The sequence below is a fragment of the Cydia splendana genome, chromosome 14, assembly GCF_910591565.1.
Source record: "Cydia splendana chromosome 14, ilCydSple1.2, whole genome shotgun sequence".
Classification (NCBI taxonomy): domain Eukaryota; kingdom Metazoa; phylum Arthropoda; class Insecta; order Lepidoptera; family Tortricidae; genus Cydia; species Cydia splendana.
The window spans coordinates 5,995,960-6,017,182 of record NC_085973.1 but is presented as its reverse complement, the minus strand read 5'-3'; the positions used below and the strand labels follow the sequence as shown (position 1 = coordinate 6,017,182).

Sequence of the window (21,223 nt, the reverse complement as noted above, 5' to 3'; positions counted from 1 at the left end):
GCGGCGTTTGGAATAGCATGAAACCGTTCAGATACCAAAGAAAAATCTCGCAGTAATTCTCGAGTTAGTAAAAATCGGAGGTAAATCTTACAAAACAACACTTTCTTAAGTAAAAACTAACAGATTTGCAATTCCAACTAAGATAGCAACGTTTCTCAATTTTTCTACGGTACAAAAACATGTCAAAAACATTTATCTACGATTATGCTAGTTGACGCAGGGTAAAATCGTGTCAGTATCTGAACGAAAATTATTTTTCTGTCACTAATGTCAATGTGACATTTCAATATTTCATAACTTTCATATGTAACACTGACAACTTCAAAATTAAATAAAATGGTATTTTTTCCAAAAATCTAATATCATGCTAAATATGAAATTAAGTCCATAGCAGTTATGTTTCTGTTTAATCGGATTGCTCTAAAATCATTAAATTGTTACGCGAGGTTATACAGGTGAGATTTGATGTTAAAAATATTTTGGTTTGATTTTGATTGGTTTGATCATGATGTTTCTTTTTACTTTATTATTTCAGCTTAAGCAAAAAGTGCCCTTACGATGTTCTCAGACTGCGTAGAAACTGTACAGACAAAGAAATCAAAGAAGCATTTATTAAGATGAGCAAGGAAGTATGTCTTTTATGTAGTTTCGTAATCGATGTTAGTCGTAACAGATAAAGCTACCGTGGGCCGAGATAAAATAATTTATTTTAAACTTTACTGCACAATATAACAAATAAAGTACAAATGGCGGACTTAATGCCTTAAGGCATTCTCTACCAGTCAACCATTGCCCACCATTCCACCAACCAACCGTTATTACCAATCATTTATTTATTTATTCAACCATTTATTATTTATAACTAATATTTATATTAGGTAGACAACTTATTGTTTTATGTATTGTTCCCAGTACCATCCAGACAAGAACAAGGATGCCAAAGCTCAGGAGAGGTTTGTTAGCATTGTGGAGGCGTACAATGTGCTCGGGAAGCCCAGTAGTCGGGCACAGTATGATATTCTCTATAGGAGCAATCAATCTGCCTATGTTCAAAGAACACATGTCCCTTGGAAGTGAGTATTTGTTTGCAATTAGAAATTGCAAAAAAAATAAATTGGAGCGAGTAGAAATATTTTCGTTCACTCTGTGGCTTATCATGGCCACTGTGACAATCAACCTCTGAGACAACCATACCCGGCCTCCCAGAACTTGTACTTACTCTATTTACTTTGTATATTTAAATACGGGCGTAGCTTTGTTGCATGGGAATGGCTTTTTAGTGGCGGGTTCGTGCGACTGTTAACTGATAATTCATCAATATTGCAGAAAAACTATAGATACAACAAATTTTCATAGCAGGTTTCTATTTAAAGTATTACCTAAGTGGTAACAATGTGGCAGTGGCTTTTGGTAAGAAATCCAAAGGCTTTTCAAAACAATATGACTTTCTGACGTAGGTACTTTATCCTACTACCTAAACAAAAGTAGAAGATATTAACCAACCATAACAATTTCCAGCTTGCGCAACAACCCTTCCTACCAATACCAATACCAATACCAAAACACCCAGACCAACAGACAGCAACCAAGAAAGGAGAAGTCGTACTACGGTGTGTCTGGCGTCAAGAAGATGCCAAATTACATGATCATCATGATCTGCTGCGGCTTTGGGCTTATTGGTCTTGTTATACAGATGTATGTTATCAGGTGAGCTCTAGATTTTTATGTTAATTACTCAGTTCTAATTTTTTTTCGTTTCTGTCAACTCTGTCACTCTTCTATTTTTGTCTTTTATCAAAGTGCTATTGCATGTCTTTCTATCTGTAGATTATAATTCTCTTGAGAAGAATTAAAAACTAAGTTTTACCCCATACAAAACAAAAAGCTCCACTCCGTCACATTTTTAGGGGGCAAAAAACAAGACAACGAAAAGAATTTTGACCCAGAAGTATCTCTGACCTCTGACAATATAAAATTGGGTTTTGGACATTTTACTTCAATTTGGTACATACTTTGTTGGCTTTTTTAAAATCATATTGTTATGTGGTGAGGGTCAGTCGGTCCTCGCTAGGAGTACGGGCGTTTATATTTGGTAATGTGTATTTGTTTGAGATGTTATATTAATTAGGTTTTACTATGTGGGGGGCTGAAAAATAGTTATTTATTGAATGATTTTTATGATTTTCAATTATCTATGGGGCTGTCCATAAATTACGTCATCGATTTTTGACGATTTTGGACCCCCCCCCCCCTATAATCATCCAAAAATCATGCTTCAAATGACCCCATTTCCACCTATTTCATGCTACCGTCATCCGATGTCCAGACCCCCCTCCCCCTAATTTGAAATGACGTAATTTATGAATAGCCCCTATTATGTATTTCGTATAATTTAAAAAACAGTCGAGGGCTTCTTTTTCTGTAAGCTTTTGGTGGCTTTAGAAGTCTGTAATAAAAACATAACAGTCTTATAGTTTTGGGACTGTTAATATTTACTCTCATGCTCATAAAGTAGGTGTTTAAGTCGAAAGTGGCATGAAGTTGTTTTTTATGCTGTAGTGCATAAAGTAAAAACATCTATTACGACCCTTATCAACTTAGCAATAAAAGTCCTGCACCTGCCATACTAAATGTCAAGTGCCACTGCTGCAGCACCGGCATACGGTAAAATAATCTTAAATATTTGATATTTCAGGGTTGTTACCGCGACAATCGAAGTTCGCAAATTGCGGGCATCTTTCTCAGTCACTCTAAATACGCCTTCATTGAAGTAAAAGAGAAAGATCTCCGCAATTTATGAATTTCGGTTTTCGCGGTAGGCCCTCTGTACCTATATTTTCCCCGCAATCGATGTGAAAAACAGAGTACATTACTTGGGCATAAATTCCCATTTTATTCCTGACTTTTTTACTGATTAGCGTTTTCAAGACGATCTTCTTCTTCGATTCTTGAAAACGATCCCATTCATGACAATTAAATAATAAGTATTCATTTGAATTTCCAGGCATTCATTTCTATTACACCAAGAAAATATAAATGAGAAGTCTCGAATAGCGGCTGAAGAGCTGGATAAGGTTCGTGCAGCAGCTCAAGAAAATGGAAATGAGGTATCAATCTTATTCTTTATATTGTCGGATTTTATGCTGGCTGTACACACTCACCGAGAGACCCAGGCCGCGTAGCCAACATGCCAATCGCTTACGCTCCGTAGCGATCGAAACGCAACTGTCACTGTCGCACTAATATGGAAGAGTGATAGAGAGACACAAAGCGTTTCGTTGTCGAAGCCCCTCCGTCCACTAAAATCCGTTTGGTAGGATCCGTTACGGATCCAAGTGGACGATTTGTGCATTCAGATCTATCAATGGATTTGAACGGATTTATTGGACACTAGAATCCACAACGTGCTGAAGTGGACTTTTTGTACATTTGGATCCATCAATGGATTTTGAGAAACTCCAATATTTACGCTGATCCATCAATGGATTTTATTGAACACTTGTTATACTCAGACCCATCAATGTAGTATAATAGACTTCAAAACTTACCTGTACCCTTAGAGGATATAACCAAACGGAGACGCCATGTCTGTGATTTTCGGTACAAAACAGTCTGCCGATTTTAGCGGGGGAGGGGAACGTCATGCACGTCAAATGTATGCGTAACGTCAGTATAGCCATGTCAGATAAACGTCAGTCCATACAATGTGCTTGACCATTGGCCGCCTATTTTCGACAGAGGGGAACGCCCGTTAATGGCTACTCCGTTTGGTTATATCCTCTAAGCCTGTACCGAACCTACAAAGATCAATTAACGGTCCCTAACTATTCCCCCGACGCAAAAAAGGGGTGTTATAAGTTTGACCGCTAAGTGTGTCTGTCTGTGAGTTTACCTGTGTGTCTGTCCATGGCACCGTTGCTCCTAAATGAGTGAACCGATTTGTATGTGAATCCCAATAAGGCTTAGTTTCCCCTCTGGGTTGAAAGGTCAGATGGCAGTCGCTTTCGTAAAAACTAGGGCCTTCGTCAATTCTTGGGATTAGTTGTTAAGCGGACCCCAGGCTCCCATGAGCCGTGGCAAAATGCCGGGATAACGCGAGGAAGAAGGAAAGAAGGATTTGTATGTGAAGTCCCCAACCCGCTTTGGGCCGTGGGACGTTATATAGGCTGATGATGTGTGTATAAAATAATGATAATGAGTGTTTGTAACCGTTTATAAGTTAATAGTTTACAGCCTATTTATTTAAAATTTACATGACTCAATCGATGGATTATATTCGAAATCAAAGTTTATTAAAATCCATCTAAGGATCGCTGGTTGTAAATAGTTTACATGAATCCATTGATGGATTTTAGGAAACTTTTTGGTTCAACATAATCTGTTTGGATCCTAGTCCTCAATAAAGTCTACTCAAATCCATTGATAGATCTGAATGCACAAAACGTCCACTTGGATCCATAACGGATCCTACCAAACGGATTTTAGTGGACGGAGGGGTCGAAGCTAGCGATTGTAACCTTGGCTAGGCCGGCTGGGATAGGGCGAGTACCAGTGCGTGGCGGATTTGCAGTCTTTAACCCTAGGCCCCAGGCCCTGTAATAAATACTAGCTGCCCCTTTCTCAGGACCCACCATATAGACTGTCGCTCCTAATGGCCCTAATATCTGGCCGCCCTAAGCTCGGGCCTACTGGGCCTTAAGGGAAATCCGCCACTGGCGAGTATTGGTGTGTAGGTACTGTGTATATATAAGGTGCTAACAAATTAGTCACGGATATTTTTACAGCTGATAAGTACTCGGTTCTCGGAGTACATTTAAGTATAAAACACCATTGGTTTTGTTATGTTTTTTTGGAGATAACTAGGAAACAAATTTGCTACGTTAAAACACCCTGTCAATAAGATGATTAAATGAGACCTAGCTCTTTAGACATTCTAGAACTTTTTTAAACTTGACGTGACGTGACATGACAGACAGTGTTAAACATCTTGACAAGTACATAATAGGGGTGATTATTTAAAAAAATAATTATAATTTTTTTTTGTTCGGTAAATGAAAACAAAAAAATGATATACAAAGGTTCCTTAATTACAGTTAAAAGTTAATTGTTTTAATGTAATGTATTGTCTCTTAAAATATCCGTGACTAATTTGTTAGCACCTTAAGCACATACTAATACTAATCCCATCACGTCTCGCTCTTAATCATCTCGTCTCGCCCTTCTCCGATTAGGCCGGTTATTTCCCGAAACGGCGAGTGGCTCTCGACGAGTGTGTACAGCCGGCATTATGTTTGTCATAAAGTAAAAATATTAAACAGGTAGAAATAAACAGTAAAGCTAACACAGTAGGAGTAATAATCAGTACGTTGACTTCACACAAGTGCTGAGGCGTCTAAATATACCCCCATAAGCGGCGCGGTATTCTGTACATTGTTTCATCTTGAGATCTTGCTGACGTCAAACAATAAATAAACCACAGGAAAAAAATCTCGTTTATCCTCTCATTGGTGTTTGGAGATCTTATTTATGATATTTGCGCCCGTAGTAGTAACTACCACACACAGACAAGACATCCTCCAGACTGAGCATAGTAGCGCTACCCCCTCTGCCACAAATATACGGTAGTTTTACTCCATTTTCGAGTCAAAGTGTCTTTGTGTGACGCCCGTGTCTTTGAACGGACCAATCACGGCACGGGACTCGCTCACCTCGTCCCCCGCACCCCAGTATTTTTGGCAGCATCGGTTTCATGAAATGATTGCTCTAAACTCCGTCTAGAGGATTCCTAGTATATGCTACCACAATTTTCTTAATTTTGCTTCAGTCTGAGCCTGTTTTGCGTGAGAATGTCCAAGAAAGTGTCAGTGCGCCCCTCCCCAGCTATACAAATCATCCCCTTGGCGATCTAGGAGAACTTTTTGGAGATCTTTTTGTCCTACCGGAGTCTATGGAGACTATTCAGGTTAGGAGATTATTAGGTAAAGTATTCTTGGACGATATTTGTTTGTAGAGAGAGACTAGAAACTTTGGGAAGTCTGCGGGGTGTGTTACTGGTAATGCACGATCAAGACAATTAGAACTTTTCCTTTTGATGTTTTATTACAATGACGATAAGGCACAAAATTGTGTGTTAAATTCTTTGATCGTATCTATTTTTTAAGAATGAAAGTAAGGACGCTAAGCATGAATAATTTCGTACAGTGACCCGCCGTTTCCTATCTCTATCGCACGCGCATAATTATATTGTTGTCCTTCTCACACAGTGGCATTGACCGCCGGCATCATCGCCGGGACAGCAATATAATTATGCGCTTGCGATAGATATAGGAACATGTGGGTCAATGGGCGAAATTCTTCGTGCTTACTTTATACAATTAAATATCAGGCAGTGGGGAGACACTCTTGACTTCGGGCAAACTCGGCTCCGTTCGGCTCAGTATTTCTCTGAGCATTAGGGTTGAGACAACTTGACGTCCCTTTGCGTACACGACCACAGATAAGATAATTACTTGAATTTTGACAACCCTAAATAGTCCAAAGGGTAATATAAGTTAGAAAGGGATATCATGATTCGACCCTGAATCGATGTCAAACTTCGGTTTTGTAGGAAGTGTCCTTTCTGTACGGTAGTACTATTATTTATTCTGTGCACCAGCGTCCATTAGGTAACTACTGCAATATAACCGAGACTTATTCATAAACGTTTACTAAAGTTGACAAGCCGATAATAATCGTTTGTCCCTTTCCGACGTATGGGTATCATGGAAAGGGACAAACGATTATTATCGGCTTGTCAACTTTAGTAAACGTTAATGAATAAGGGGGTTATAACAGAAATAGTGAGCTAGTTTCTCACTTGTGTTGTTCTGGTCAAGGTCGAGTCCGAGTCCAAGGATAGCTTTAGCGTGCTGGCCGAGGTTCTTCAGCCAGAAGACGAAGTTGAGGTACTGATTATTATTACTACTTCGTAGCAGAATTTTTAAATTGTAGCTCTAAATGTTAGTAGAAATCACACAGTTTCAATCTTAAGACAGTCATTTAATTCGAAGCAGAAGTAAAGTTTTTTTTATAATAATTTGTTGTTTTAGTTACAAACACGTCTTTTGCTGGAGAAAATCGTAAACGGAGCGAACCCCACCGTCGCCACCGCGTCGCTAGGGCAAGAGCTCGCTACGGAGAAAAAGTGATTACTCTGTAACACACTGGAACCCACCATTTCTGGCCTCGAGAGTAAACTAGCCCTTAACGGATAAAAATAAAAATTCTACGATATCAGGAGGGTATTTGACTGTATTGAAAAGACATTATTTTTCACCATGCAATGCCATGCATGAAATAAAGCACCAGAAGATTAATAGAAAAAACGAAGGCAACAGTTATATTTAGACACAATTTATATTTTTTAACCCGTATAAAACTATAAAGAGTAGGTAATTTGATTGTGACCTCACATGCTAGTGTTTGATATAAAATCCATAGTAGCAAAATCGTTTTGACAGTTCGAAAAAAGAAACTGATTTGACTACTATAGTTCGTTTTTTTTAGCATTAGAAATAAGGTAAACAATCTTGATGTGTCTTTTAATTGAAAAACACATTTTTAAAATAAGTTACGGCAAATATGTAACAATTATGAATCTAATACGATCTTTTATATTCTTCTGCTTTCATAAGTAATAGTAACTGATTTTTAAAAAGCGTTTTTCAATTAAAAGACCTGCCAAGATCGCTTACCTTCTATCAAGTTCTTTCTAATGCTAAAAAAAACGAACTATAGTCAAATACCCTATTCGTGGTTTGAATACTATGTAGTCTATATATTTGCTACTATTGTCTAACAAATTTCACACTCCTATTTTACTCTAGATGTCTGATGGGCAAAGAGCCTCGAGGTCAAAATTGGACGGTTTTTTCTGGTATTCATACATAAAATAGATAAGTAATAGTATACCGCAAAAACCTTTATTTCAGTTCTCCTATATTTTGTGGTTAACCGTACGGGACTTATCTTGTAGGTAATAAAAGAGTATAGAGCATGGTATAATAATATACTCCGCCTGGTACTCCATTCCCGTCTTTTCTAGGTCACCTAACTGACACGGACCTACGTCATCATGCGACAGCGCTATATGATAATATGCGATAGCGCTATATATAGCGGCCATGTTGTTGTGACGTAGGCCCGTGTCACTCTGGGAATGGAAGACCATGTTTTATTAGACTATGGTATAGAGTTGTGATAGACTATTGTACCTAATTATAAATAAGATCATATTCAAATTTAGTTTCACTAGTGGCATTTTGCCCAGCAGTGGGACACCAAAGTAGGCTAATAAAAAAAGTGGCATAGACCTTTTCTCAGCACCCATCAGCAACTAATTGATCCTTACAAAATGTTGACTCGTCCACAAGATGTTGTCTGGTGAAACTGTTTGAGAGCCATGTTTTTTTTAATGTAGGTACATCTAGCCGCAAAATTGCATGACCATTTTATAAATGAATTAATTCATAATGTGTCCATGCAATTTTGCAGCTCGCTGTAAGTGATTGTATTTATTTATTCTATAGTAAATAGTTATTGCTCAGTGGTTTGATATTTAACCTTAGGTACGCCTTATTGTATGTATTTGTGTATTATATATCTTGTTTCATTTTGGATTTAATACTTTTGACGCACAGTTGTTAATTGTAATTGTTAGTAAATCAATTATGACTTTAATTTGTTTATAAAGGCATCATGTCTGTCATTTTGATTGAATTTCATAGTAATATCAATATCATTTTGTAATTCTCTATGAAAAAAGGACCAAGCCATGTCTTACAATTTGTTTTGAATAAATATAAGTTTACCATTGTAATATAAAAGCTATGTGCCAAATTCGTCTCGAACAAAACGACGTACACGAATATATTTTCATTTTTGTGTAAAATAAAAAAAAATCGTATATTACCGATCAAAAACAACATTGTATCTGTTTAGGGCAGCAGTCGGCAAACCTTTTAGCAGCCAAGGGCCACATAGTAGTTAAGGAAGTTGACGCGGGCCGCACTTTTGTTAATATGTGTGACTTTATCAGACATTGTTTGACAATATTACATACAAAATAGCCAGGGGGGCTCGCGGGCCGCAAGTGAGAGGCCGCTTGTTGCCGACCGCTGGTTTAGGGTAAAGAGTAATAGGGCTGGATTTTTCCGGCCGACTCTCGTTTCCCATGTAAAAAAAACATTGCGGTCACGGAAAGACCACATTTGTCTTTCTGTGACCACGGCTGGTGCAACTCAGCTGAAACGTCGGAATTTAAGGTAAAAACAATGAAATTATATCGCGGTAGACCCGTTTGTGTAATTAAATATGTGTACAAAACGCGAGAGTTTAAAGTGTTATATTGTATCTGATAGTCATTGGATTTCCAATCTTATTTTTAAGTCAAATGCTCAATCAATGTAACATTAAAAATGAAACATAAATTAGTAACTGATAATATTATGAACCTTATTACAGTGAGATTAAGGTTGATTATTGGTCGTTTATGTTTTCACACGTATATGTTATCATTAGTCTGCTCACCAGTTGGCGCCACTAGCGAAAATGACTTCATTATTTCGAGTCAAGATACTGACGTCAGAAACATTTTTACACAATTTTTATAAAAAAAAATTTGCGCAAATATTTGATAATGTTGTATTGTACATTTCTCTTCGCTTTTATCGTATGAAGAATAGAAGTACACAATCAAGTCAGTACTTAAGTAGTGTAAGTAGATCAATATATTTTTAGCTACCTCATGGAATGAATGCAAATATTTTTGTAATCTTACATTGTAAATATTGTAATAAATTGTTGAATATTTGTACATTAATTAGTAAAAAAATCCCGAACATTTTTATTTTATTGTATTCTCGAAATTTGTAACCACCTACATCCATTATGCAAGTCTTCAGCACTTATATTCGTAAGTACACGCATATTTGTTAATACCCTATTTCTCAAAGACAGAAAAAAAGTCTCTTGTACAGTCACCTGCAATAATATGTTACCCTTCAAATGCCTCAAAAATATTTGACACGCTCATTGGCTCTACAAATAAGATCGTGTCAGATATTTTTGCGGCCTTCGTTGTGTAACATATTATTGCAGGTGACTGTACCTACTTATTTTTTTGGCCTTATTTTGTTGTATAGATACATATACAGTCATCTGCAATAATATGTTACACAACAAAGGCTACAAAAATAGGTATCTAACGATCTTATTTGTAGAGTCATAAGAGCATGTCACATATTTTTGCGACCTTCGAATAGTAACATATTATTGCAGGTGAGGTAACTGTACCTAATTAAATTTACTATATGTTTAGAAAATAATACTTGTTATAGGTACTTGTATGCCTAAGGCTTCTTCATTTCTGACATTGTACCTTTTGTAAACGATGTACCTTTTTTTGATGGCTATCTATCCTCCCAAGGCCCAGCCATACAAATGAAAAATCCAGAATTTGCCACTGAAATTTGAACCTTTAGTGCACGGAATAGAGTTGATTTTGGTTTTGTTGGAAACTTGAACGAAACAAAACAAATGCGACTCTGTTCCAATTGAATATGGTTTAAATTTCAACGAACTGAATAAGTACTATAGGTAGGACTTTGGGCCTTAGGTGGCTATATTATTCGGTTAATAACCGTGCAAAAATTGCAGGGAATCTGCGGACCGGGTCCTCACAGAGTACGGGCTGTCTGAGGATGCTGGGGGCGATTGGTACACGTCTTCTTTCAGAAGCAATATAAAGGTAAGTACAATGTGCATACAAGCTCTGTGGAATTTAAGTGGCTCTTCCTTTGGGGAATTTCGTACGTGTAGACCCGGCATCCGCAGTCGGAAAATCCCTAGGCCTCGTGCGAAGAGGAAGAGTCTGTTTAAGGTTGGTATTCCACCTGTCCAATTCCTCTATGTGCATTGCGTCTCACTCTCTGACTAATCAAAATATTAAACGCAAATAAACATTGGACAAATAAATTGGACAAGTGGAATACCACTCTAAGCTAACTTTGGAATAGGATTTTTTTTAATGTAGGTATGTAAGTAGTGTATGAGTTACACTACAATTCTATTAAACACGACTCACATACTTATGTTTTCAGAAAAATCCTCTGGGTTTGGCGTTTGAAATTGAAACCTGGTTCGAGTAATTAGTGAGTGTAAAATGTAAATAATAACGATTAACGTAAATTAAATATTTATTAAAATTCATCTTGGTTTCGCTTTATAACCATCTCATAGAGAGTGAGGCCCTAAATGGAGTTCAAAATCTTATCCTGTAGTATAGACGTAGGACATGGGAATTCTAATAGGGACTATTACTGCAAAGGACTGCCGCCAGAGTGCAGCACTAGGGCCCCTAGTAAACCATAGAGTAACTTATACATACTGTGCCTTATACTGTTTTTTGACAAGTTTTCACATACAATAAAATATGACATTGATATGCATCAAGGCGGTTGTTAACAAGGGCCTGTCGGGAAACGCGAAAATTGAAATTTGGTTATCTGCCTCTTTATCGCTCGAGTATGCAAGAGTGATAGAGAGGTTAGATAACGAAATTTCGATTTTCTTGTTTCGCGGTAGACCCCCAGATCGTGATGGATTGTGGTAGTGGCGCCCCCTACGCAGAGTTTCGCGTAATATTCCCTATTATGCAGCACATTTTCACTGGTATTAAATTTAAAAGTATACTATAAGTTGCGGGGATATGTCGATCAACAAGTAGTTCTGCAAAATACTTAACCTAGTATATGGGCTAATAATAATATCTACATTTAGATGATAACTCAATATGTTATTTACCTAAATTCTTATTACTAACCTTAACATTACGAATTTAACGTCTATTAAGTACATAAGTACAAATATTATACTAAAATACTTCTCTAATAGGTCAGGTCTCGAATTCCGATTGATTTTATGGCGACATTACGAGGGGATGAAGTTTCATATAGTCTGTACCTTTAGGTATTTAAATAAAAGTAAACAAACAATTTGTACATTTTCGGGTAGTTATAACATTTATTGGTTAACCAACCAAATACAAAACCTAGCCTAGATCAGTCACTGAACGACCGGACTTTAACCTACATTATTTGATCATGTAATGTTTTCATCTACCCTCAACTGGCTTAAGGAGCCATTTGAGGGTAGATTTTGTTTACTTTTATTTAAATACCTAAAGATACAGAGTATAGGTACTTAGCAGAGGCGTCTGCATACGAAATTACAACATAAATAATAATGAAACAAAGGAAAAATACTCCGCCTCAGGCGAGTTTTAAAGTATTTAAACTGGCAGTTAAATTTTTCATTTAAGTACTTATTCTAAAATCCATAAACACTCCGCCGTAAATGTCTGTTTCTATATCGAGTGGTTATTGGTCAACTGTGGCGGTGTAATGGTATAGGTGGGCATTTTCACTTAATAGTGTACCATTTATTTTTTCGAAAATCCATCAACTTTTGGGTTATTTCTACTCAGAATCACGAGGACTGTCGATTTAAAAAGAAAAAAAAATGTCCCAAAAAAGGTCAGTTTTGTAACGCATTTTCACATACATTTTGTATGGACCGTTACAAAACTGACACCCAAAATTTGCATGAAAAACTGGGGTCACTTTTTTTCTTTGTCTCATTCAATAGTACTCGTGATTCTGAGTCTACCTAAATAACCCAAAAGTTGATAGTTATTCGGAAAAAAGTAAAATGGTACCATTTTTTCTGAAAACCTGAAAACCCAGGTATTCTAGCGATCTCTTAGCGCGATTTGAGCATAATTGACTTTGCTTCTTGTTTTATTTAATTTAATAGAGATGCAACACGTCTATTTAGTCCATCATCCAAGCGTATTGCCGGTAGATAACACAATCAGTCAAACAACTTTTTAACGTAAACCCTGTCCTCCACATGCGGAGGTTCCGGCACGATTATTGGTCGTCCATCCATCTTGATATCCGTGTATAAGGCCCTGTACACACAGGTAAAGCCGAACCTTTCAGCCGACTTGGCAGAGTAGGCACTGGACGTGTCCATTCGTATTAGTCTGATGTTCCTTTGTGCTGTGGCTTGTCTGAAAAGAAACATAGGTACTTAGTAATAACACCCAAAATGCATTAGTTACAAAATATAGTAGGTATTTTCATCTTTTATGTAGAGCGTGCGATTTTCAATCCGGAGGTCGCGGGTTTAAACCCAGGCTCGTGAGCCAATAACTTTTTGGAACTTATGTACGAAATATCATTTGATATTTACCAGTCACCTTTCGGTGAAGGAAAACATCGTGAGGATACCGGACTAATCCTAATAAGGCCTAGTTTACCCTCTGGGTTGGAAGGTCAGATGGCAGTCGCTTTCGTAAAAACTGGTGTCTACTTCAATTCTTGAGATTAGTTGTCAAGCGGACCTCAGGCTCCCATGAGCCGTGGAAAAATGCCGCGATAACGCGAGGAAAATGATGTGATGATGCAGTCTCGGCATAAGTCTGTCGCAAAACGGCTTTTATGTTTAGGCCTTTTTCAAGGGTTACATTCAAAATTCACGATTATAAAATGTATTCTGCAATTTCTGCAAGTAGGCCTCAATGGCTCTTTTACACAACTTTACGCCGACCATGCTAAATTTAGTAAAAAAATTATAACAAATTGACAACTTAGTCAACTTACTCAGTCGTGTTAAGCAAATCGTTCATGATACCAAGCCGCCTCCACCCTGGATCTGTGGCTGCCACTTTAACTTCGACCAGCCTCTGCTCCTGAGGAAACTTCTCCCAGAGCTTGGCTCCCGTCTCTCTTTGTGCCAAGATGTACAGAATCTTCTTGAACTTGGGGTTCTTGCAGCGCTGCGCTTGGCTTAGTAGGTCGGTGCCGTCGTCTTCCTGAAATGGAAACGGGGATTTTTGTTAACCTTTTCGACGCCGTGTCAAACATAAAAGCTGTCACTCGGACGCCACGTCACTGAAGTGCCAAAACTGAAACTGAACTTTATGCATATGCACGTAGGTCTATGTTGCTCTGTGGTCTGTGACCGATTAATCAGTCTTTGGCGTTGGACCTGCGGTGCGGATATATCTCCATGTGACTTCCAATCCTCCTGATTTAGTGCAACTTCTGGAGCAATGCCTTGTCAGATGTTCAAAATTAGTCGCGGATATCACACGCTTTACCACAAGGCCACCAGCGCCTAGCTCTATTAGTAAGTACCTACATAATATTTTACAGAAATTCGTCACGTACGTACCTATACAAATTATAATTACATGACAATGTAGTAACAAACTGATTAAATAGGCAAACCTATTTAGTTAGTTCATTATTGTTACTAATGGTTATTGTAATCTAAATGTTTTTAATTAAAGTCTTGTCTGTTACGTACAAGTTTGTAAGAAATCGCACTCGCACAGCTAGGGCTGATTTAGACGGCGCGCGAACTCGCATGCGATTTTAGTTACATTGCGGACTGTTGGTTACGTCCAATTCAACCGCCCAATCAAAACCCGCAATGGTATGAAACTCGCATGCGAGTTCTCGCATCGTCTAAATTAGCCCTAAGGAAGAAATAGCTTACTTAACTTTACAATGGTGGAGGGTAGTATAAATTTTCTGCCAACAAACTGCTATGCAGTTTGGCAGATAAGTAACAATAATTAATGTAACTTATCTTTTAATAATAAAAAGAATGCAATGCAGATATCTCACCTCTTTCAACGGTAGAACACCACTGATCATAACCCCCACTATGTTGTGTTCAGGGTCCACTGCCTTGAAGGACAGACCTTCCATAAGCGAGTGGCTGCAATATTCATCCAGCTCTGAACATGTCTCGTTTTCTGAGGCGATGAGGCCTACTGCTGAGTTTAGTGGTTCATCTATGTAGAATGTTCTGAAAAAAAGAGACGAAAAATCATTAAGTCATACGGGTTTGAAAGAAACATTAAGGGTCGGTTGCACCAAACCGTCTGTCACCGTTAAAGCGTTGGCGGCATAATTTTATTGTCCCATACAATAAATAAGTTTCATGGATCTCTGCTGCGTGACGTTGACCAGTCTGTTAATGTTGTGCAACTGTTCCCAAGTCATCACTATACCTACGTAATATAATAGACGGAGCATATAAAATGACTCGCGGTCACAAGTCACTATTCAAATTAGTGTTCCCAACCTCTTCAATACGGGGTGCAACCGCTCATTTCTCTTGCGTCCCCTGTGTGGCCGTTGATCATGGTCACTCACGTAGTACCTATACCTACTTACTTCGCTGGCTCAGCGACCCGAAGTGGATCTTGGCCTCCGACACTAGATTTCGCCATTCGTTCCTATCCTGTGCGATCTGACGCCATTCAGCCGCTTGTACGCCACACAGGTCTTTCTGGACCTCGTCGATCCATCGGTACCTAGGCCTTCCGACCGGACGTCTCCCAGTTGGTCGCCCCAGATAAGCTCTTTTGGCCGCACGATCCTCTCCCATCCTCTCCACATGGCCGAGGCAGCGAAGTCGAGCAGCTTTGCTCTCGCCGATGATGTTGGGCTACCTATACCTACCTACAAATATCCAACCGGCTGCGATTCGCGTTGTAGTAGGTATTTTACCAGTAAATGGGCTTCTGTGAGATTTGAAAGAGCTTATTAATGACTTTTGGCTCTACAAAGCACAAAGCTTTAAAACATAAAAAGGAACTCACTTAACTATTAACCCATTGTTTCGCAAGTTCTCATTCCAAAAGATAGTTTAATGAGCGCAACGCATGCAAGTTTACTTACTTTTTGAGAAGTTTCATGATATCCTCCACATCTCCCTGCTCCACCGGTTCTATGGTGAATGTCCGAGACATGCTGACAGGATTTCCTTTAATACAAAATAGGTTTAACTAACACAATTTTTGTGATACAAGCAGATTAGCATTTGTATGCTCACGTGACGTATATAATAGTTTATGTACCTACAGATTCACCGTTATATTATGATGGGGCATATTATCTATTCTACTAAACATTCATTAACGATAATCAAATTATTCCGACACCGTAGATGGAGCCACGTTACTAACTTTACTGTAACTCGAGTAGGCCCAGACAGATATTTTAAATTTCCTGTCCAAGTTCCATTGAAAAGGGAAATGGATAATACGAGGTTTCTCGCAGAGACGGAACATATATAGACGAAGCTCGTTTTTGACTTCGAAAAACGGTTCTCCTTTCTCCAGAAATATAGGTGTCCCGTCGGCAGCACACAATTTCCCGCTTAAAAAAAAAATTAACCATAGTCAATAAAAGTTTTGATTGCCTATAAAATATTATATGTCAAACTTCTTGCGTGGTTTTACAATATTTGACGTTATCAAACTGCGCACTGTACTGTACACGTGTACGGTGTGTCACTCGCGGCCGGGACAATACACGTGGGGTCATTTTTAAGCACTTCACACCTAGTGATGTGCCGATGAGAACGTTCTCGTTTCTCAGAATTCCTTTACGAAAAAATTTCCGGAAAATTACCAACTTTCTCGAGAACGTTCTCTTATTAGCATAAATAAGTTATGAACAGTTTTAATTTTTTTTAATGGTATGACATATTTACTTTTGTTAAGTTTATACCTTTTGCGTCGAATAACTTGTTTGGGCAACTTTGTGTTACTGTCCTGGTTTTTTTATCAATTAGTGTTATTTTTTACATTACTATAAATGGTGCCAAGTATTTGCTTTTAAGCTTCCATGGTATTTGTCTTATCTCCTACACTAAGCGTAGCTTACGCTTGTTAAACAAAAGAATTCATCGTTTTTGTGACGAAAGGGTAAAACTCTCAGAGAACATTTCCGAGAACGTTTCCGATAGATTTCTCTGTTCTCGGGAAAATTTCGAGAACGGCACATCGCTATTCACACCTAGTTCGTTGGTTTCTAAAGCGAGTGTAGAGCAAGCATCAATGTTGCCTGGCCACTCGGTCTCGATTCTCAGTTCGAAGAATAAGTCGTTACTTTATAATTGACATGCCATCCTAGATTTAATCACTAGGTATTAAAATAGAATTCAATTAACTATACATAACTATTATTAGGTGGAGCTGAACTTCGATTAGTTCTTATTATATATCAACCCAAAAGTCATGACTCCCTGATGGGATGGGGAATGGGGACTCAATCGACACCTAATCGACTAATAAAGATTTAACTTTTTAAATTAATTTATATTTAGATGCTGCCAATAGACGCCGATTTGGGGCAAATTTTCTATTAATTAATTAATATATAGTTAATTTTTAAGCTTAGTTTTTAATTTTAGTTTGTATTTTCTATTTTAAGGCTATTTATATTTTACATTTTGTGTAATATTTAAAGTACTTAAATATACATAATACACCAAATCGCGGAATAGGTACCTACTCGCCGGTAAGTGGTTTTACCAAAGATATTATAAAATAGATCATCAATCAATTACAAGTGTTTGAAATATGATAAATTTAATCGTTTATACATATATAAATGAAGTATGTGTATGTATTCTGTAGGTATGTTTAATATGCTTTATCTCTGATGCAACTATGGCATTTTGAGATTCCTGTCTAACAGTTATTGCGGAAAAAATAAAACCAATCGAATGAATAAAGGCCATAAGTAGTTGGTTTTCCATAGTAAGTTGGCCCTTAAACCAATTTGATTCGGGCTTTTTTGTGAGTACCTCTTATGGTGAAGGATATTTTTGCTGAGTATCAAAATCCTACTAGTGACAGTTTTTGACTTATGATTTTTTATTTTTTTTTCTTTAATGTATTGTTTATCGGGATGTATTCAAGCGATTTGCTTAATTTTTTCAAATAGTATTCTTTACTTAGGTATGCATCTATACTCAAAAAACGAATACCAGTTGCCATATAAAAAAAACGAAAAAAAAAGTTTAAAAAAATTAAAACATTTTTTTATGTCGTGGTGAAGTAGTGACACCTCTAATTTTTTTTTCTAGTTGTAGGCCAGACATTGGCCTACTACTTGCCTAAATATCAAAATTTTCCAAACGGTACTTCCTGTCAAAAATTAGCAATGTGTGTGGTAAGTTCTGTACTTACTCAGTCGGTGTTTTTCAATGTAGTATACAAACTATTCAATTATGTTTCTTATCAGGTTGTCGTATTTAAGAATAAAATGCTGAAGACAACTTAATGTTTGTATACTGCATTGAAAAACACCGATTGAGTACAGAACTTGACCACACACATTGCTAATTTTTGACAGGAAGTACCATTTGGAAAAAAAAATATATTTAAGCAAGTAGTAGGCCAATGTCTGGCCTACGACTACAAAAAAAATTAGAGGTGACACTACTTCACCACGACATAAAAAAATGTTTTATTTTTTAATACTTTTTTTTTTCTTTTTTTTTATATGACAACTGGTATTCGTTTTTTGAGTATAGATGCATACCTAAGTAAAGAACACTATTTAAAAAAATTAAGCAAATCGCTTGAATACATCCCGATAAACAATACATTAAAGAAAAAAAAATCATAAGTCAAAAACTGTCACTAGTAGGATGTTGATACTCAGCAAAAATATTCTTCACCATAAGAGGTACTCACAAAAAAAAAATCCGAATCAAATTGGTTTAAGGGCCAACTTACTATGGAAAACCGACTATGGCCTTTATGAAACTCATTAAGTATTTAATATGTAGAATATATGAATACATATTACAAATATTTTTATTTTAGGTATAAAAAATAGGAACAATTTTATACATACATACATATAGCGTTAATTTTATTAAACGCACAATCGCTGTATAATTAAAATTATTGTCTTAGTTTTAATATGACTCAGATTTGAACCCATATGTTTCTTTACTCGTCGTAGCAAGTTACCTACCTACTTATATAAAAACTCAACAGCCAAAATTGAACGACCTGCCCATATGTTTTTTAAAGATTTGGATCCGGATATAGGGATGACATAATTGTTCAACGTTTGAAATACGAGTACCTATGCCGGTTTTGACTACAACTTTTTCAACCTTGTTTTTCGTTATATAGAAGTAAAAAAGAACCAAATGATCAAATAAGCAGAAAATGTTTAGGATCAATAGGATCGGGACGAGATGGCAAGAAAAAGTAGGGAGACGTCTTATTTATATAGGAACAATATAAGATAATAAAGACATAAGATATATTAATAATTAAGAGCTATGCTGAACATAGCTAACTAATTAGGTTACCTTGGTCACTAATAGCAAAAATTCAACTTATTATGTTTTTCTTAGTTGTTTAGTAGTACCCAGTTTTCATTCCATTGAAATAATCCATAACTATAACATAAATTACACGACACCACTAATAGATAAAAACCAATAATCATAAATTTAAACACAATAGACTATAAAAGACATAAAAATGTGCAAAACAAACATAAAAATGTGCAAAACAACTAAGTTATTGTCCCTAAGCACATTACGAAAATAACGCATGCGATCTCTATATTTAGAACAATAACGGATATCTAACGCACGAGTTATGTTCTAATCCAATCCGTTTGAGCTTATATTTTATAATACAAACCGGTTCTGTAATAAATTAAATCACATACCTCGCGAGATGTCCTAGTAATGACACGTACTTCGCTGGTGTATAATTTCACATTTTTCTTTTGAGTTTTCTTATTAAAGTGACAGTGATGTTAGGACCGTCCGGGTGCGCGCGAGAGACTGTTTGAAGACGAGTTGCGCATTTCCATATAACGGTGATGACAAAATATATTTTTAAGAGCCAGTTATTGAATAATATAAATATTTACGCGTGCTTAAATGTCGCGTATATGACTCTATCTTCCCGCAGTTTGGTTCTTAGAAGTGTTGTCTATCTGTTTGATATTTATCAGTAGGTAGGTAGGTAATCGAAATATTAGTTGCACTGATTGGAAAGTTGTGCAAGCAATGAGAGGTAACTGACCGCCCTATTTTGGGTGTCGCATGATACAGATCAAAGTGAACTTAACCTTTCGTATGCTCCTATCAAAAAAAATCATTTATATAACAATCATAATAAATCCATGTTTAAGTTCAATATATATGGAGCAGATCTGCTCCTAAGCATATCAAAGGTTAAAAGCTACTATGTTCTGCCCGCGACTTCGTTTCGTGGGATGATGATGATTGATAAAAACTACCCTATATCCTTCTTTGGGCCTCAAACTAACTCCATACGATTCAAACTACTTATCTCCATAACTGTGTCATGTTGGATATCGTTAGTGTTTTATGTCGGGTCATTTGAATTATAATTAAATATGCCTTATATTCACAAAATATTTATAACTTAGATAAGTATAATAAATTCCATTTACTATTTTAATTTTCAAACGTTAAGGTACCCAAATTGCCCAGGAATTCCAAATACCAGTCCAGTTTTTCGCAACAACACCCACATAATAACACAGTTATATTACTTGCGAAATTACCATTACTAATGCCCGCTGATTTGAAGTTTTGAATGAAAACCCACTTATCAAAACATTCGCATTTATTGATAACGTACGTCAACGCTCCCTACCGGCCCACAAATATAGATAAATGCGCAACAAACGATCTGTTATGAATTAATAATTAATTCATAATTTATACAACAAGCTTTCTTCTTGGTATTTTAATTAAATACACTGATAAAAGTCGCATATACTTACTTGTGTGAATGTAGCACTCCACAAAAACACTAACTAACACGTGCAGTGCGAATATAAACAACATTTTTACGTTCATTCATGTAATTAATTAGGAGCACTGCGATGTTGATGTACGTTTCAACTTTCAAGGGGTTATCTTATTTGTATGGTAGTCGGACATTGCCGGTATTGTTTTAGTAGGCGCTTGTTTTATTAGATCAAGAAAAGTCTGCAAAGATTTAGAATAGATAGCATACGTTCACAGATTACATACATTCATAGAAATTACATAGAATTTTGACGTTTAAAATAACACTTGCACTGCGCTATTAAAATAGTTGCAGACTTCTTGGTCTAACTCTAATAAATTGAGCAATAAATATAGGTACAGGAGTTTTAAAGTTTGTGATATTAACAGATGGTTTTAATCTATTTAATTTAAAACCTTAACGTAAACAAAATAAAGTCGATACCTACATTTTAACACATGCCGCCGAATCGAACGATGCGTGTAAGTAATATTGACTGTATGTTTATAATGACAA

At 36.7% G+C, this 21,223-nt stretch overlaps 2 protein-coding genes across 3 annotated transcripts; one reads left to right on the top strand and one right to left on the bottom strand.

Moving 5' to 3' along the window:
• The first annotated feature begins 305 nt into the window (after positions 1-305).
• LOC134797114 (dnaJ-like protein 60) lies at positions 306-11,245 on the top strand. 2 transcript variants are annotated; one of them, XM_063769348.1, is made up of 10 exons: positions 306-455; positions 536-629; positions 913-1,073; positions 1,519-1,707; positions 3,005-3,107; positions 5,825-5,962; positions 6,876-6,944; positions 7,089-7,183; positions 10,696-10,786; positions 11,139-11,245. In XM_063769348.1, exons 1-10 carry the CDS (start codon positions 397-399, stop codon positions 11,184-11,186), a joined length of 1,047 nt encoding a protein of 348 aa, XP_063625418.1. In that variant the 5' UTR covers positions 306-396; the 3' UTR covers positions 11,187-11,245. The 2 variants fall into 2 exon arrangements, with proteins under 2 accessions (XP_063625418.1, XP_063625419.1); XM_063769349.1 differs by lacking the exons at positions 5,825-5,962; positions 6,876-6,944.
• A 1,525-nt stretch (positions 11,246-12,770) lies between these two features.
• Positions 12,771-19,901, bottom strand: LOC134797118 (uncharacterized). Its single transcript, XM_063769354.1, has 5 exons — positions 19,608-19,901; positions 15,798-15,882; positions 14,736-14,919; positions 13,704-13,915; positions 12,771-13,111 (listed from the first exon to the last, which is right to left on the bottom strand). The coding sequence occupies exons 2-5, from the start codon at positions 15,866-15,868 to the stop codon at positions 12,910-12,912; spliced, it is 669 nt and encodes a 222-aa protein (XP_063625424.1). The 5' UTR covers positions 15,869-15,882; positions 19,608-19,901; the 3' UTR covers positions 12,771-12,909.
• Positions 19,902-21,223: the final 1,322 nt, after the last annotated feature.

Coding starts and splice junctions, on each gene's coding strand:
- LOC134797114 (XM_063769348.1), top strand. CDS start 397: ATGTTTCTGTTTAATCGGATTGCTCTAAAATCATTAAATTGTTACGCG. Junction 1,708..3,004: donor ATACAGATGTATGTTATCAG/GTGAGCTCTAGA, acceptor TTGAATTTCCAG/GCATTCATTTCTATTACACC. Junction 10,787..11,138: donor CTTTCAGAAGCAATATAAAG/GTAAGTACAATG, acceptor TTATGTTTTCAG/AAAAATCCTCTGGGTTTGGC.
- LOC134797118 (XM_063769354.1), bottom strand. CDS start 15,868: ATGTCTCGGACATTCACCATAGAACCGGTGGAGCAGGGAGATGTGGAG. Junction 13,916..14,735: donor GTGTTCTACCGTTGAAAGAG/GTGAGATATCTG, acceptor TTTCCATTTCAG/GAAGACGACGGCACCGACCT. Junction 13,112..13,703: donor GATTTGCTTAACACGACTGA/GTAAGTTGACTA, acceptor GTTTCTTTTCAG/ACAAGCCACAGCACAAAGGA.